At 65.3% G+C, this 12,114-nt stretch overlaps 1 protein-coding gene across 4 annotated transcripts in view; it reads right to left on the minus strand.

Annotated features, from left to right (window-relative positions):
• FBRSL1 (fibrosin like 1) overlaps positions 1–12,114 on the minus strand; it is a 64,500-nt gene that overhangs the window by 47,921 nt on the left and 4,465 nt on the right. For all 4 annotated transcript variants that reach the window (XM_039879198.1, XM_039879199.1, XM_039879197.1 and 1 more), the window contains exon 2: positions 1,508–1,705. In XM_039879198.1, the coding sequence (XP_039735132.1) occupies positions 1,508–1,705 (198 nt within the window). The remainder of the gene's footprint in view (positions 1–1,507; positions 1,706–12,114) is intronic.

Genomic DNA, 12,114 nt, shown 5'->3' on the forward strand with positions numbered 1-12,114 from the left:
GGTGACTGGGCTGACCCAGGAGGGACCTTCGGGGTTGGCACGGGGCTAGGAGCGCCCGCCGGGGGCAGCAGCACCGGCCCGCGAGTAAGCTGGGGGGCCGGCGGCGTGGACGCAGCACGAGGAGGGACTGGGGGGGCTGGCACCGCTGGCACTGGGCCAGCAGAGACCGAAGGGGCCGGCACCGCTGTCCTGAGGATGCCCTGCTGGGCTGGCCATGGAGACATGGTGCCACCCACGACCGAGTGGGCCAGCAGCGGTGCCAGAGGGCCAGCAGGGACCGCAGGGGCCGGCAGAGATGACACGGGGTCAGGAAGGAGCGCAGGGGCCGGCAGAGGTGGCACGGGGCCAGGAGGGAGCGCGGGGGCCGGCAGCGCTGTCTGGGGCCTAGGAGCGCCCACCGTGGCCGGTAGGGCTGAGCCGGGAGTGACCGCTGGGGCCGGCAGTGCGGATCTGGGGCTGGAAGCAGCCGCTGGGGCCGGCAGGGCTGACCTGGGCCCAGAAGTGACCGCCGGGGCTGGCAGGGCTGTCTTGGGCCCAGAAGTGACCGCTGGGGCCAGCTGCGCTGACTCGGGAGTGGCTGCTGGGGCTGGCAGGGCTGCCCAGAGTCCGGGAGAGCCCGACTGGGCTGGCAGCGCCGACACGGGGCTGGGGGTGACCCCGGGGGCTGGCTGGGCTGGAGCTGCTGCTGGCGCTGGGCCGGGCCGTTCTGGTCCCAGTGGTTGGCTGGGAGCGGCCCCCCTTCTGGGGAGCACACCTGCATGGAAGAAAGAGCACGTGTCCACCTGGGCAAGTGTGCCTGCCGACCCCCCATCCAGCCCGGGCCCAGACATGCTGCCCCCTCACCAGCGGCCCGGTCCCCACGTGAGGTGAAAGCGTGAACACGGAGAAGAACCCCTCCGGAAGAAGGCGCAGACCAATGAGGCCCCGAGCAGGAGCAGCGGCAGTGCCGAGCGCCCAGGACAGAGCCCGCGTCCCCGTGGGGCCCTGGGCGACGGCTGCAGGCCTCAGGCAGGGCTGCCCCCTGCGCCCAGCCCACCGACCGCACGTCGGCCCCTGCCCGCAGACACACTGCACTTCAGCTAGGTTTAGGGGGCGGAGCGCATCCAGCCACGAGCCTGGTCCCCGCGCATTACAGACACGCTGGACACCCTGTGGTCGGCGGAGCCTGACAGACGCGATGGGGAAACGGGGCCGGCCTATCAGCGGGTGCACCCTGGGCCCTGCCGAGCACAGCCGCCACCCCACACCACCCCCATTCCCGGGCTCCCGGCCCGGCCAGGCTCGGCCTCCCTCTGGCTGTCACCCACCTGGGCAGGTCCCCTGCCTCTGCTCAGAATCCGGCCCCGGTCCACATGTGCCCCATCCCCCACGCCTGACAACGATGGAGCGCGTTGCCAGGCAGGGCCAGAGGCCGACGGGTGGTGTCCAGGTGCTGGTGTGGCCCCACGGGCGCCGGGGGAGGGGCGCGCAGCCCGCGGCTCTGAGTGGGGCGGGGCCCAGTGCTCACCTGCTTGGCGGGCTGCAGCGGGACCTTCCTCCCTCGGTCAGCGGCAGGCTCCAGGTCCTGCTCGGGGTCGCCCGCCTCCAGGGGCCGCCCATTCTCACTCGGCTCTGCGGATGGGCAGTTTTCTGACTCGCGGGGCTTCTTGATGAGGCGCCGTGCCCATTTCTCCTTCCGCTCATGTGGCTTCAGGGCCATGTCCTTCTGCGGGGAAGGCGGGAGAAAGCAGTTAATCGGCAGTGACGCGTGGTTCCGCATGTTATCCCACGGGTGACACGACGCGAGGCCACACCATGCTCTGAGGGTGGGGCCCTGGGCGTGTGCAGCACCCACCTGGAGGTGCTGTGCCCGAGTGGGCTGTCAGGGAAAGAGCCTCCCAGGTGAGGGGGACGGGCAGGAGAGGGACCAACGGATGGGGGACAGATGGGTCAGGTGAGTGTGGATGGGCCTATCAGGACGGGACTGGGGAGAGTGATGCTGGAACTCAGCTGGATGGGAGAGCCCCAGCTGGTAATGGGGGGCCCTGATCCTTGGCCCAGCACAGAGCCCATGACTGACAGCTGCACAGGCCTTGGTGGGGCACAGTCCTTCCTGGGGGCACCCCTTGGACTCCTGGGCTGGGAGCCATCACTGTAGCGCTAGCCACAGACAGAGCCAGTCTAGCTCTAGCCGTCCCCGTCCCCTGGTGCTGAGCCGCCCGCAGGTTCACCCACCAACTCCAGGCAGCCTGGCAGCCTGCAGCTATGAGCCTGTCTTGAGAAAGTGGTCCCCATCTCAGGCAGGTGTGTGGATCTACAGGGACCCCAGGCCCTTCCCTAAGACAGGACCCTGTGCCCGCCTTGCTCACAGCTGCACCGGCGCCTGGCACAGGGCCTGGCACACAGCAGGCATTTCTACACTCGTACAACGGCAACACGGTCTCTCATGTGTCGCCACGTGCGGCTCCTGCCCGCAGACACACTGTGCAGAGGGTCCCGGACCTGCAGCCCCTGCAACGTGCCCAGAGCCCAGGACAGCCTGCTGTGCACTGGTGGTGAGCCACAAGGTGTCACCCACCAGCCTCTTGCTTGGGTCCAGGGTAGAGGCACCAGCTCCACTGGGCTGCCAAACAGGAGGGAGAAATTAGGCTGAAATGACTTATGTACCCACAGCTGAGTTGCTGTCCCACATCTCAGGTGATACCCTCACAGCCCCAAAGGAAGTGCCCCTCAGGTGACACCTCACAGGAAGTGTCCCTAGGCAATACCCTGACACCTCCATAGGAAGTGTCCCCAGGCGACACCCCCACAGGAAATGTCTCTGGGCGATACCCTCACACCCCACAGGAAAAGCTTCCTGAGGACCTGAGGGAACATGGCCAGTGCGGCCAGCAGTGACCATGGTGGCCTCTCGCAAAGCAGGCTTCTGCTCTTAGGTGGGCGCCTGGCTGGGGCCTCGGCCCATCTGGCAGCAAGAGGAACCAATGTCCCAAATTGTTGTGGTACCTGGCCTGGGGCTGGGGACAGAAACACACTGTGCTAGCGACCGCCTCGAAAAGTCCCCCACATTCTCCTTTCAGAGGGGCCCACAGCTCTCAGAATTAGCGGGGGGCACCAACAAGGCCGGCCAGGCTAGAGCTGTCCTTCCAGACAAGGGACCCGCATGACTGCCTGCCACATGTGGTCTCCGGTCCGGGCTGGGAGCAACCATGCACAATTGCAGGTTGACCACCCCTGGGAGGATGCACCTGGGGTCACACTCCCTCCCAGGATGGGACACTCCTCACTCCCAGGATCTTCTCCAACAGCCCAAGGAGGGGTGCACACCCACGGTCGCGCAGACCTGGGGCTCACGAGGGGAAGGCACACCCTTCCACAACCCATCATGGGAGGCTAGGAGCACTCCTTGACCTCTGACTTCACACCGAGGGCCGGTGCGTGCACCTTGCCTGAGCGGGGGAGCCCGTGTCCCCAGCCCCTCCCCTGTGCCCACTGAGGGGCAGCAGGGGGTAGGAGAGTGGGCTGGCCAGACTGGGGCCCTCAAGGGTCAGCCAGGCCACAAGGGACATGGGCAAGGTTGGAGACCTTCCCACAATGATGCTCACCTCCCCCAGGCTGGAGCTCAGGCCCCAGATGACCGCCGGCTCGTGCACACCACACAACTCCGTCAGGTCCCCAGTTCCTGCCTGAGCAGCGGGCAAACACTCGCTTCGCCCTCCTCACGCTCACCTTCCGGGCTGCCAGACCAGGACACCCACAGGTCACCGCCTTGCTGCTGCCTCCCCTGGGGCCCGGGACAGACTCCCAGCCACCTCTGACCTCTTAGAGTGCCAGCCCGCCTCAGCCCCAAGGAGCCACTCGCCCTGCGCCCCTACGCTGAACCCCACGGACTCCGGGCTCCAACCCCGCTGCGCTCCTTCAACTCACTGAGCATTGACGTACCCCGGCTCGGCGCCAGGGATCGAAGGGAGCCGGCCCACCAGGGGTGTTGTCACTACACCCACAGGACAGGAGGGTGACCCCGGCGGGAAGCTGAGGGAAGAGGCCCCTTCTGAGCTGCTTGGGGAGGACGCCGGGGAGCAGCATGGAGGCCCCGAGGTGCGAGGAGCCCATGATCCCTCTCCCATGCCACCTGCTAGGGGAGGGCTGCCAGGTGGGGCCCCCGTCAGCACGGGGCCCAGCGAATGGCTGCGGCTTCCCCAGGAAGCAACCCAGGCCATCCCCCCCAGTGAAGAGAGAGACCCGGAGATGGCACCTCGCTCCCTACCCATAGGGTGTCCGCCGCGCAAGTGAGCGCCACCCCTCCTCCAGGCAGAGTTGAGGCCCAGAGAGAGTCAGCAGCCTCACTGGTCACTCTACCGCGTCACTGAGTCAGGCCTCCAGCCCTGGAAGGGTCTCGCTGCTCACAGGCTCTTCCTTCCTACACAGGCCTGGGGGAGCAGAGGCCCCCGGAGCTCCTACCTGTGTACCCTGGCACCGCCACCCCACCGCCACAGGGTGCCAGGCTGCATGTCTGTCACCTGAGAGCTTCACTGCTCCTTGAGAGTCCCTGCCTGCCCCGGCCCGCCACCACGGTGCAGAGGGTGAGCCCAGCGGGCTGTGAGCGGGGGCCTACAGAGAAGAGCCGGAGGAGGACCTGACGAGACGTGCTGGAAGGGGTGTACCGGTCCAGGCGCCCCAGAAAAAGACCAACAGGTGTGCACACCACAGACACGGGTGTGCGCACCGCAGACACATGGGAGTGCGCACTGCAGACACACAGGTGTGCACACCAATTGAGCCTTACGAGGCGCTGGCTGCACGGCCGCGGGGCTCAGCTGCGCTTCCGGCGGGAAGCCCCCGTGCCAGCTCGAGGCCGGCTGGCCGGCAGGCGCCCCTCTTCCTGGGGGACGGTCCGCCTTTTTCTTCTATTCCGTCTTCCGCTGACTGGATGGGGGGTGGCAGGGGTTTTGAGGTGCCCCACCATACACATGTACACACACGTTCATAATGCACACTCACACACGCACGCACAAACATTCGGCCTGTGCAGTGGGCCGGGCAGGAGTCCTGACCCTTCTCTGTGCTGCGGATGCACTGGAGAGGCCCGGCCCACCCTGCCCGGCCCTGACCATCGGCCTTGACTTCCGCACGCACGCGACACGCGCCCTACACCTCGGGGGCCCCCGAGGGCTGCTTGGGACTTCTTACTGCCACAGAAAGCTTCCTGTGGGCCACCTCTGTCCAGAATGAGTGAGCATTCTGCCACCGCGTGACGACCCTACACTTCCTAAGTCCCCGTGTCACAGGGAGCCAGGCGCTGAAGCAAAGAAGCAAGAACCGCTTCTAGGGTCATCAGGCACTTTCGACCACTGGGGTCAAACACAGACACTTTCTAGCCTGGGAGACGGAGCCCCGGAGTGGGGGCGGGGCTGGCCGCGGCGGACCACCAGAAGGGTGAGCAGATGCACGGGGCGTGAACTAGAACCTGCAGGGACACCCTCGGGGACACCTGGCTGGGTCGAGTCTGTCTTTCTAGTCACCTCTGAAGAAAACAAAATGGCAGAGGGAAGCACCAGCCCAGGCAGGGGCCGAGCCCGGGTTCTGGAGGGCCTCGGGGCAGGTCCAGGTTGTCTCCACAGGCACATCCAGTCACCCCGTCATTCACGCTGTGAGGAGGATGCTTTTGTCAGCCACAAGACGTTCAGATTTCCCACATTTTTCATAAACCTGTTTTGGTATGATTTGTTTAAAAAAAACCTAGACTGTCGATCCTTGCAACATCAGTGCCTGGACCTCTGGACGTCACGGAGCAGACCCTGTGCCGCGCCTCAGGGGCCCTCGGTCATAGGACTGGACCGCTGCCACAGGGCACCCGCGCGGCCCAGCTGGTGAGCGAGGGAGCGCCGGCCCCCGCCTGCGCCGCCGACGCGGGGGGCATCGGCCAGTGCTCTGCCCGCCGGGCCTGCACCAGGAGGGCAAGGAGGGCGGGGAGGGCCACCGCCTGAGCAAAACCGGATCCGTGGGGAGGAGCGAGGCCAGGGCGCAGTGTGGACCACACGACGTCAGTGCCAGGAGCACCCCAGGTCACGGACAGAGAAACCGAGGCACGACCAAGGCTGCAGTGAAGATTTGGGGTGAGCCAGCGTCTGGGGGCGTGTCCACTCTGTCCACTGGTGCCCCAGGACCCTCCAGCCAGCCTTAGGAGTCACCTGCACAAGCCGTCACCCAAGGGGACAGAAGCTGCAGCTAAGGAGAACCTGAGGGCAGTGTCCAGGCGAGGCCTCAGTCAGCACAAGCCTCAGGTAACCATCCACCCACAGATCTACCTGTGCAGCCCACCTGGGTCAGTGCACACCTGTGGGCACACCCAGACCGGCAGGTGGGCAGCACTCATGCCCGAATGCAGGAGCTTGCACAGCGGCAGTGCCAGCCCACGACCCCTGGCGGCCTGAGGCGATGGCCCGACAATGAAGCCCCCAGTACCCTAGCAGCAGCCGAGACCCTGGGCCCGCCCTGGACCACCCGGGCAGGGTGCGCACTGACCGGGTTTTTCTGTAGCGACTTCACGTGACTGTTCCTAGTTCCCATGAACACCATTACTACACAGCGCCAAGACTTCTAACCGCACTTCCGTAAACCAACCACGGGGTTGAAAGTCATCGTAGCTGGCAAACACCGACCTCCACTCCCCTCACTGGGGGCTGAGCCTCACTGGTGGTGGCAGCTCGGGCCCTTCCAGGCTCCCTGCCCTGTAGGCAGGGGCACAGCTGCACCCTTCTGGCCAGGCACCCCCACTGCTCCTGGAATCAGACTGGGCCCACCCCTCCACTGCCTACCCTGCATGGGAGGGGGGCCCTGTAGGATGACCGTGTTACCCCTGGACAGAGCCAGGCTGGGGAGCCAGGAGGCTGTGGGCGGCCGAGGCCGCCCGTGTCCCAGAACTTCCTGCATTCAAGGCCTAGAAGCCCTCGCAGGCCTATGGTCCAGTCAACAGCTCTCCACCGTTCCAGGCCGGATCCCGCCTGCGTCCAGTCAGCGCAGCCCACCGGGTCCACCAGGCCCACCTGGCAGCTGCACGTCCTTCAGCAGACGTTTGCCCCAGGGCATGGGCGAGCTGCTCCTTCCGCCCTCCCCCTCACCTGCAAGTTTGGGCTCAAATTCCCCGCCTCCCTGGAGTAAAACTGCAGCCCCACACTCCCTTCCCCGGGGCAGAGCGCACCTGTTCAGGTGCTGCCTTCCTGTGTCCAGAGAGCACACGGCTCAGTGTGCAGTCTCTCCCCAGACGGGAGCCCCTCCCCCTCGAGACCACCTGTCCCTGTCTGCCTGGGACTGTGAGGGTTCCCAGGACGAGGGACGCAGAGCGCTGAACCCCTCGCGGTTTCCAGAGGCCTGCGCCATCACACACCCACGCGGAGGGCTGGTGATCCAGACAGGCCCGAGTCCCTGTCCCTGCGTCCAGGAGCAGGAAGGCCTGGGACACTTCTGACACCTGCTGGGCCCTGTTGGGGTCCAACATAATGCCTCCCGCACCCTGCACGGGGACCCAAGCAGGACGCTGCTAGGGCAGCCTCCGCAGCTCACGCCCACGCCGCACCCCCGAGGCCCGTCTGCGGTCCTCCAGGTAAGGCATCCACCTGAGAGATCCCTCACTCCCCCACAGGCGCCATGGCAGTCCAAGTGTCACGCCACCCTCGAGGATCATCCCTCAAAGGCCTCATTGACACCTTGGCTGCTCTGGAAGCTTCCAGATCCTGCCTGGTCCCTCTAAGTCATTCTGCTGGCTCGCCACATCCTTCCTCAGTGCCCCCGCGCATGAGTACCCACTCGCCTGTCCCCTACTGTGACCCCACCCTGTGACCCAGCGCTGACCACCCAGGCCACCCTGTGACCCACACCCAGCTGGGGGTCTAACGTTCGCTACCACTATCCTGATAATCAGGCTGCAGAGTCCGCCTCTGCCCAGCCCCTCCCCGACACCCGGCCCAGAGGCTCGGTCCAGCCAGCCCCTCCACAGCTGCGGTGTGTCCCTGGGACCTGCACAGCTGCTGCTCAGCTGTCGCACACAGAGGGGGCCACTGGGGCCAACAGGCCCTCCCTACCCATCAGGGGGGAGGGCTCCAGAAAAGCCTGTTCTCGGGGTTCTGTCCTGGGGTGGGGGACAAACAGAAACAAGCCACAGGATCGGCTCAGAGAAGGGCTTCGAAGAGGAGAAGGGGAAAGGCGCAGGACCAGGGGCGGGGGCGTCCACCTTGCCCCGCGCCCCAGGAGGAAGCCTGTCCCAGAGCAGACACAGGGCTGCCCAGGGCCACATGGTAGGGAGGAGAGAAGCGATGTGAAGCGTCGCCCGGCCTAGCGGCTTCGCTGGCACCCTCGGTGGCCAGGAGCTTCTTCTTGGAAGAAGCGTTCCGGATGTGTTTCTACATGGCGGAGAGAGCACCAGGCAGGGTCACGGCATGCGCCAAGGCTTCATTCCACGATGACAGGCAGCCCCCGGGAACCTGGGCCAAGCAGAGACCTGACCTCAGGAGCCAGGGCCCTGCTTTTACCCAGGAGACGGGTCCGTGTGCATCATCTCACGAATCCCGCAGGCCCTTCGGGCAGCGTGGCAAGAGCATCAGCCGAGCACCAGCACACAGCCAGGGCTGGAGGTCACAAAGGCAATGGGGTCACACAGACCCCAAGGGCCACATGAGTGTGGACAGCCTCCACAGGGCTGGAGAGTGCTTGCAGGGAGGGCCGAAGCTGCCGAGCACCCACGGTGGCACAACGTGTCAGATCCACAGTGAGCAGGGGGATGGGGGTGGGAAAGAGTCAGAACGAGGCTAATGGCCACGCAGGCCTGGGGCTCCCACAGAAGCGGGTCTGGACACCCCACCAGGGACCTGCCAGCCCAATGGGCTACCAGGGCCCATGAGACCACGTCTCAACTCAGTGTGAAACTATGAGGTTAGGGAACGACAGGAAAGCCAAGGTGGCCAGACGTACGGCCTCAGGCCAGAGAGGTGGAGCCCAAACTGGACAGGTGGGGGCAGGCCGGACAGGTGGAGCCAGGCTGGACAAGTGAGGACAGGCCAGATAGATGAAGTCTGACCGGACAGGTGGGGGGCCAAGCTGGAGGGGTGGGGCCCAAGTTGGACATGCAGGCCCAGGCTTGACGGGTGGAAGCCATGCCACTCTCTGGGTGCCCACGGCCTCCAACCCTAGCCCCCAGGCGCAGCACAGACTGATGCCCTGTGCCTGGTTCCAATTGTGTTCTGCCACCGGCCAGCAGTGGAGACTGGGGAAGTGACTTAATCCTCGTGCCTGTTTCCTTGTCTACATGACGGAGCAGCACAGATCTCACTAAAGGAGCTGCTGGGAGGATGAAGCGAGTTGATACCTCACTTGGTCGCAGGTTTGCCCTCACCCTGACCTTGACCCTTGACCCTGCCTTCCATCTTTCCCAGTCTCATGACCTCCTGACACAGATCACTGTGGCTCCAGCCTCCCACTCCTCCCTGGCAATGCGGTATGAGTGGAGGTCCCGACAGGGCCACAGGGCCTTCACACAGATGGCCGCTCTGCTCCCCACAACCGCCTGCCAGCCACCAAGCTCTCACCGGAGGGCCCTCCCTTGTTGGGGGCCCCTGGGTGCCCGGGACCAGGTCATTGTGTGCAGCTCTGTGCTCACTGCGCGTAGAGTCCAGGTGGCAGCACGTGTCGTAACTGCTGCTTCGGGCAGGAAGCAGAGCCACGTCTGCCGAGATGCCTCGCCAGGCTAGAGTCTGAGCTACCAGCCTGCAGGACACAGACGGGCCCACCAGGCCAGCACGGGCTTTCTGCCAAGGGTCCCTCCCCACACACAGGTCTACTCACAAGCACAACCCGCAAACGCCCACCGCACACCCACGTGCACACACAAACCCCCTCCACAGACGCACACCCCGCAGACACGTGCACATACTGCAGGGCAGTCTGTGCCTTCGGGCTGTGCACGGGGGTTGAGTCAGCTCGCCCTACGTGCGTGCACCTCTAAACAAGCCCGGTACATGGAGTCCGGTGAGCCGAACGAGGGTGAAGCTGGTGACTCGTTGGCAAATTTTCTTCCCTGTGCTCCACGGGCAAACAATCTGCACGTGGGACTAGAACCGAACACCACATACGTGCCCTGAGTCCCCAAAGCACTCAATTCCACGAGGATTTCAGATTCCAGCCCACGAGAAGGAAAGTGCCTAGGGTGCCCTGGGTGACAGCCCGCCACCCCGGCCAGGCTGCCCCTCTGCCAACAGCCCCATCGACCTTCTCTAGGCATCCCAACCTGAGTGCTCCTGCAGACCGCATCATCCGCCCCAGGGGGCCCCCGCCTAGCACCTACCCGGAGCTGCTAGCCTGCCCGACCTCCTCCTGCCCCCTCGATGCTGTCCAGAGAGCCGTCATCTCCTCCCAGACACGTGTCCAGTCACCTGTCCGCCTCCTGGTACGAACCCTGTGGCTGGCACTGAGCCAGGCACAGTCGGCACTCAATAAATGCTCAGTGACTCAGGGCGGGAAGAGCAGGTCAGGGTCCTCCCCACTGGCCAGCGGTGCTTTCCAGAGGTCCTGCCCCAGGGCCACCACTGCCTGGGTCCCACTGAGTGAGAGGCAAGAGAGGCCATCTCCAGCGACGGCCCAATGACAGGGGCTGCCAAGAGCGAAGCAAGGGAGGCTGGCTCGGTCACGCAGCCCATGGCGTTGAATACTGCCCTGACCGCCAGGCTGAGGCTTCGGCACCCACCAGAGCTCACAGGCAGACGTCCTGGGTGGCTCCGTCCCACAGTGGCCTGCTCGGGGGGGGTGGGGGCCCTCTGCCGACCAGGCCAACAGCCAGCTGGTCCCGCAGTTCCCTTCCTCACTACCCGCCTCCCCACTGCGCGCGGAGCTGGACCGAGTCTCTCCCTGGGCATCGGAAGGCGGGCGGCAGCATCCTGGGGGAGCAGCGGCTCCGACACCGCTCCCACTATCCCAGAGCACGAGGGGAGGTGAGGCCCAGCCAGCAAACCCGGGACGGCCAAGGACCCACTTTACGTAGTACCACGGTGCCAAAATCCCAACGCCAGTACCAGTAAAGTGGCCGGAGGAGAGAGGGACACTACCCACGCGGTCGGCAGGGCTGTTCTGGAAGGCAGGGACAGCCTGCCCCCGCCCTGCCTGTGGAGCCCGCCAGACGCCTCCAGGGCGGGGCAGTGTCCACGTGAAAGGGTGCATGCTGCGGGTGGGGGAGCATGGGGGCAGGAGGGCTGCGCCAGAGGGGACGGGCACCCACACAGCGCTCTAGAAGTGCTGACGGGTGTGCCGCAAGGCGGGGGTGGGGAAGGAAGTAGGCAGTGACAACACTGGTTCCTGGAAGATGCCATGGTGGCCACCGGGGAACTGTCAGGACCTAACGAACTGCCCAGGTACAACAGGAGGCGGGGAGACAGCTTTCTCACACAGCAGCAACCCCCCCGAAAGCAACGAAACACGCTCCCCTGGGTGACGGAGACGCGGTGCTGTGAGTCGCTGAACGCACAGACACATCATGAGCAAGCCAGCACCGCCAGAGTCCTCACGCGGGGACAGGGCACAGAGGGCCTGACCTGCTGGGGGTGACAGCGGAGAGGATAAGCTGGGAGGGCAGGCAGTGGCCCAGACACAGGTCACAAACACCCTGCGGGGGAGAGGGGAGTCTGACTCCAGCCTGTGAGAGGAGAGTAAGTCACCCCAACACCAGGGGAAGAACCCGGGCAGGGGAGGGCAGGCGTGGGCATGGAGAGACCACGGTGACAGCATGGCTGCTTAACTGGAAGCTCAGAGCTGGAGGGGCAGGGACGAGGCCAGCTCAGTGAATTTCGGAGCATCGGATGCCCGCTGGGGTGACCATCTTGTCCTGATGCCGCTGGCCCAGGACACAAAGGGAGGAATATGGCCCTTCCGGAGCCTCCAGTGCAGGATTCACCATATGTGCCCAAGGATCAAGGTGCAAACCTGCCCTCTGCCCCCCATCTAGGCCATGGACACCGGCCAGCGCGGGGCCCATGGACTCTGCAAGGGCTAGGTGGGTCAGAGCCAAGGGTACAGACAAGAGACATGGGGGTACAGAGAAATGGGGGTGGGTGCAAAACCCACAAAGGTTCCACTGGGGTTTACACACACACC

Source organism: Pteropus medius, unplaced genomic scaffold (genome assembly GCF_902729225.1).
Source record: "Pteropus medius unplaced genomic scaffold, Ma_sr-lr_union100, whole genome shotgun sequence".
In the NCBI taxonomy this organism is placed as follows: Eukaryota; Metazoa; Chordata; class Mammalia; order Chiroptera; family Pteropodidae; genus Pteropus; species Pteropus medius.